This window comes from Erinaceus europaeus, chromosome 11 (assembly GCF_950295315.1).
Source record: "Erinaceus europaeus chromosome 11, mEriEur2.1, whole genome shotgun sequence".
Classification (NCBI taxonomy): domain Eukaryota; kingdom Metazoa; phylum Chordata; class Mammalia; order Eulipotyphla; family Erinaceidae; genus Erinaceus; species Erinaceus europaeus.
Genome location: NC_080172.1, coordinates 49,542,028 through 49,548,027, shown reverse-complemented (window position 1 = coordinate 49,548,027; position 6,000 = coordinate 49,542,028). Strand labels below are relative to the sequence as shown.

The following is a 6,000-nucleotide window of genomic DNA, read 5'->3' as shown; positions in this document are numbered from 1 at the left end:
GGAACAGAAGTGGACCTTTTAAAATGTTGCCCTGTAAGAAGAGAAGAACTACAGTGACAGAGTCCCTTCAACATCAGGACATCCCGGAGGGAGAGAACTTAGACTTGGAATCAGCTGTTACAGTAGAATCAGGTCAGGCTAAAGACTTAGAGTCACTGTCACTGTGCTGGGGTCCAAGTCATGGCTGAGCAGCTGACCTGGAAGTACAGTCTGCAGGATGCAGGAAATCAGCTTGGCATGGAGACTCCATCTTCAGGCTGTGGCGTGCTCACCCAGGACCCAAATGTACCAATTTTAGAAGCTGTCGATGTGGCCATCTCTCAGGAAATCACTGTGTCATCCTCAGAATCTCCGCAGCCCATTAACATACATATTGGAAAAGAAAAACTCCAAATCACTGACTTAAAGAGAGGGAAGAAAATTACAGTTAGGCCTGAACTGGTTACTCAAGAAGACAGCGGCAATCATACTATCACAGAAGAGCCTTTTTCAGGAGAGCTGAGTGATGAAATCAAGAAAGAAGGAGGTAAGATACAAAGCCTTTGTTTTCTGCAGTTTGCCATTATTTCTGCCATCGCCGCTGATTTCTCCTCATCGCTTTTATGAAATTGTGTTTCTGAAAGGTACTACTCATGAAGTGTGGGATTAGAGCCAGGATGCTCCTAGGAATAGCAGTGAACTCTACGGATGGATGGACACTAAGCACATGCTCTTTCTTGTCTTTTTTAATATTTTATTTTTTAAAAGGAACTTTATTTTTTTAATCTTTATTTATTTATTGAATAGAGACAGCCAGAAATAGGGAAGAGGGAGAGAGACACCTGTAGCCCTGCTTCACCACTAACAGAGCTTTCCCCCTGCAGGTGGGGATTGGGGGCTCAAACCTGGGTTCTTGTACTTTGTAATATGTGCACTCAACCAGGTGCACCACCATCTATCTGGCCCCCAGTATTTTATTTTAGTGAGAGAGAGAGATACAGAGTGAAAGACCAGAGCACTACACAGTTTTGGTTTATGGTGATGCTGGGGATTGAGCTTGGAACCTTGGAACCTCAGGCATGAAAGTCTTTTGAATAACCATTATGCTGTCTCCTTGGTTAGGCTCTCTCTTGTAGACTTTGTTCTCTTTTGTCTCTCTAATGATGGAGGATTGCACTATTCATGGCCTTGAGTGACTTGGTAGGTCTCTGAGAAGTGGGGCTTGTGAGGGAGGGAAAGTGGTTTATAGGGGAAGACTGCTGCCTGAGACGCTGAGAGAGGCTCTACAGAGATGACCAGCCTGTGGGACTTGAGGGTGTGTTGTGGTCTGAGAGAGAGGTAGTAGGAGATCTTGTGGCCCAAGGACAATATGCACAGGAGAAGGTTGGTGACTGGTCGGTGCCTGCGCTATATGAATCCCCTGCTCCAGGTGACCATTTTTTCCTATATATATATTTTAATTTCTATTTGACAGGACAGAGGGAAATTGAGAGGGGAAGGAGAGAGAGAGAGAGGGAGAGAGGAATAGACCTACAAGCCTACTTCACTGCTCATGAAGTGCCTTCCTGCAAGTGGGGAGTGGGGGCTCGACCCCGGGTCCATATGCATGGTGATATGTGCACTTAACCAGATATGCCACCACTCGGCCCCTCTCTTTATTTGAAAAAGTCAGTCTGGAACAATTAAGTCCCAAGCACAACAACAAAAGATGTAGTTCTGGGCTGGGGAGACAGTATAGTGGTAATGCAAAAAGGCTTATGCCTGAGGTACCAAAGGTCCCAGAGGTTCAATCCCCAGCACTACCATAAGCTAGGGTTGAGCAGTGCTTTGGCCTGCCCCCCCCCCCCCCCCCCCCCCCCGTGTGTGTGTGTATCTTTCTGTTTCTTTCTCACGTGAAAATAAAAAATAAATAAGGGCCCGGGCAGTGGTGCGCCTGGTTAAGCACACACATTTAAAAAAATATATATATATTTATTTATTTTCCCTTTTGTTGCCCTTGTTTTTCATTGTTGTAGTTGTTGTTGTTATTGATGTCGTCATTGTTAGATAGGACAGAGAGAACTGGAGAGAGGAGGGGAAGACAGAGAGGGAGAGAAAGATAAGACACCTGCAGACCTGCTTCACCGCCTGTGGAGTGACTCCCCTGCAGCTCAAACCCCGGTCCTTGCACTATGTGCGCTTAACCTGCTGTGCTACCATCCGACTCCCAGCACACATATTTCTATGTGCAAGGACCCAAGCTTCATGAATAGTGAGGCAGGTCTGCTGGTGTCTTATCTTTCTCTCTTCCTCTCTCTCTCTTCCCTCCCCTCTCAATTTCCCTGTCCTATCAAGCATAATAGAAAGGAAGAAAGGAAAAAGCAGTTTTGGTGCTGTGTTTTTCCTCTTTCTCTCTGTCTCTCTGTCTCTGTCTTTATCTGAAAATGTCTCTTAGGAGCTGTGAAGTCCTTGTTATAACAAAACAAAAACAAAAACAAAAAAAGAGTCAAAGGAGCCAGGCCAGAGAGCTGCCTCATTTAGGAGTCCATCTGCTTTGCCTAACCTCCTCCACAGAACTGAGGGTAGCTTTGGTACTGTGGTATCACTCCCACTTTTTTTTTTTTCTGTCTCTATCTGAAAAAGTCAACCCACAGAAATGAAATTCCATGATAGACCTCCCCAAAAAAAAAAAAAAGTCAAAAGGGTCTTTAAAGAATGTTTAGGCAGCCAGGTTAACAACGGGTTAAGCACACATGGCGCAAAGTGCAAGGACTGGCAAAAGGATCCCAGTTCGAGCCACCGGCAGATGGATCACTTCACAAGGGGTGAAGCAGGTCTACGGGTGTTTTATCTTTCTCTCCCCTTCTCTGTCTTCCCCTCCTCTCTCCATTTCTCTCTGTCCTATCCAACAACGATACCAACAATAACAATAAGGGCAACAAAATGGGAAAAATGGCCTCCAAGAACAGTAGATTCGTAGTGCAGGCACTGAGCCCCAGCAATAACCCTGGAGCCAAAATAAATAAATAAGTAAATAAATAAAATTTAGTGAGAGGAGTGGGGGAGACAGCATAATGATTATGTAAGTCTTTCATATCTGAGGCTCTTGAGGTGCCAGGTTCAATCCCCAGCACTGCCATAAACCAGAACTGAACAGTGCTCCCATCCCCCTCCTCCTCCACCTCTCCCTGTATCTCTCATTCAAAATAAATGGAAAAAATTATCTTTTTAATTCAGTGAGGTAAATTTAGTGATGTCTGAGAAAAGTTTGCATTTGAAGCTTGATAATCTTTGATAGTAGACTGAGGCCTTTTTTAAATTTTTGTTTGGAAATTTTACTATTATCATTTTATTTATTTATTTTCTCTAGAGCACTGCTCAGCTCTGGCTTATGGTAGTGCAGGGAGTTGCACCTGGGACTTTGGATCCTCAGGCATGAAGGTCTCTTAGCCATTATGCTAACAACCCCTGCCCCTGAGGACATTTATTTAGGAAAAGAAACCTGATAGTGGGATGGAGGTGGGAGGGTTGAGGGTGGTGAAGTGTCTCAGTGTGGGAATGCATGCCTTGCCTGTGTGAAGCACTTTGGTTTCTCCATCTCTCTCTCTCTCTCTAATAAATAATTGTATGAGGGAGTATTTTTTAAAATTTCTTTTATATTTATTTATTTATTCCCTTTTTGTTGCCCTTATTTTATTGTTGTAGTTATTATTATTGTGTTACTGATGTGGTCGTTGTTGGATAGAACAGAGAGAAATGGAGAGAGGAGGGGAAGATAGAGAGGGGGAGAGAGAGACACCTTCTTCTTCTTCTAGTGTTTGCCCTTCTTCCGTAGCCAGTCAACAGCGTCAGGTTGAGCCTGATGTAATGTTTCGAGACCTCCTTTGAATCTGGAGAGGTGGCAGTCGTTGACACCTGTAGACCTGCTTCACCGCCTGTGAAGCGACTCCCCTGCAGGTGTGGAGCCAGGGGCTAGAATCGGTATCCTTATGCCTGTCCTTGTGCTTTGTGCCATGTGCACTTAATCCGCTGCGCTACCGCCTGTATGAGGGAGTATTGAAAGCACTAATGATCATTTTTGCTGTGTGAGAATGGGAAGTAACGAGTGGATAGCAAGATTATTGATTTACTGTTTTCTTTCTTTCTTTCTTTCTTTCTTTCTTTCTTTCTTTCTTTCTTTCTTTCTTTCTTTCTTTCTTTCTAACAAGAGCACTGCTCAGCTCTGATTTATGGTGGTGCACGGGATTGAACCAGGGACTTTGGAGCCTCAGACATAACAGTTTGTTTGCATAACCGTTTGCGTCACCTCCTGGGCTACACTACTAGATCATAGCTATGACAAGAAGACTAGAGGAAAATATAATCCTTAAAAAAGGGGGGGGGGAGTCGGGCAGTAGTGCAGCGGGTTAGTGCACATGGCGCAAAGTGCAAGGACTGTCGTAAGGATACCAGTTCGAGCCCCCGGCTCCCCACCTGCAGGGGAGTCGCTTCGCAAGAGGTGAAGCAGGTCTGCTGGTGTCTTTCCCCCTCTCTGTCTTCCCCTCCTCTCTCCATTTCTCTCTGTCCTATCCAACAACAACGACATCAATAACAACAACAGTAATAATTACAACAATAAAACAAGGGCAACAAAAGAGAATAAATATTAAAAAAATTTTTTTTTTAAACTGGCATTATAATGTAATCTCCTTAACATGTACACTTCAATTTTCCTGTTTTTACAAATAAAAATGCAACAAAAATTCTTACACACTTTAATGTTCACTCCCAAAGGTGTGCTCTTAAAAGCTGAAAGTGATGATGAAGAGAAGCCCACTTATGTAATAGTATCTGGTTCTCTGTACAGACGTACTCTGCGTGATGTAGCGATGAGATCGCACTGGCATCTTTTTTTTTTTGATATCTGAGATCTGACTTAAAAATTTTTTTTTAATTTTCTTTTTTCCCCTTTTGTTGCCCTTGTTTTTTATTGTTGTTATAGTTATTATTGTTGTTTGTCTGATTAAAAATTTTTTATCATATTTATTTGATAGAGATAGCCAGAAATCAAGAGGAATGGAGAGACAGAGACACCTGCATCCCTGCTTTACCACTCATGAAGCCCCCCCCACCCCCTCCACCCCCGTGCAGGTGGGGACTAGGGTCTTGGACCTAGGTCTTTTCGCATTGTAACATGTGCATTCAGCCAGGTGCACCGCCCCTCGGATTAGTATCTTGCAAGTTGGAACTCAGTCTGGTTCTAGAGACCTAAGGGCAGTGTAGCAGAATTCATTTCTTCTTGGAAACCTATGAGGGCATTTGAACCCCTCTCTCTTCTCCAGCAATCTGAGATTAATCCTGACAATAGATTTGAAATTATATGTGTGTGTGTGTGTGTGTGTGTGTGTGTGTGTTTTGTTTTTTATTAGAGCACTGCTCAGCTCTGGTGAAGCTAGCCCGGCCGGCTAGAGCTTCTGAAATTTTAACAACAGTTTATGATGGTGTGGGGGATTGAATTTGGGATCTTGGGGCCTCAGGCATTGAGAGTCTCTGCATAACCATTATATTACCTAATCCTGCCCAAAATGATAATTTTTTTTCTTTTCTCTGTAGACACATTTATTTATTTATTTTGAGAAATCTTTTTTTTTCCTCTATAGAGAAGTTCCTTTTTTTTTTTTTTCTTGTCTCCAGGGTTATTCCTGGGGCTCGGTGCCTGCACTATGAATCTACTGCTCCTGGAGGCTATTTATTCCCTTATGCCCTTTTGTTGCCCTTGTTATTTAGCATTGTTATAGTTATTATTGTTGTTATTACTGTCGTTGTTGGATAAGACAGAGAGAAAATTGAGAGAGGAGCGGAAGACGGGGGAGATACCTGTAGACCTGCTTCACCACTTGTGAAGCGACTCCCCTGCAGGTGGGGAGCTGGGGGCTCGAACCCGGATCCTTATGAGGGTCGGTGCACTTTGAGTCGTGCACTTAACCTGCTGCGCTACAGCCCAGCCCCCTAGACACAGTTTTTAAAAAAGATATATTTGTTTATTATTTATGACAGAGGAGG

The 6,000-nt window shown here is 43.6% G+C and overlaps 1 protein-coding gene across 1 annotated transcript in view; it reads left to right on the top strand.

Moving 5' to 3' along the window:
- GON4L (gon-4 like) overlaps positions 1 to 6,000 on the top strand; it is an 87,498-nt gene continuing 81,498 nt past the window's right edge. Inside the window, exon 1 of the mRNA XM_060201592.1 lies at positions 1 to 526. Coding sequence (XP_060057575.1) covers positions 181 to 526 — 346 coding nt within the window. The 5' untranslated portion in view covers positions 1 to 180. The remainder of the gene's footprint in view (positions 527 to 6,000) is intronic.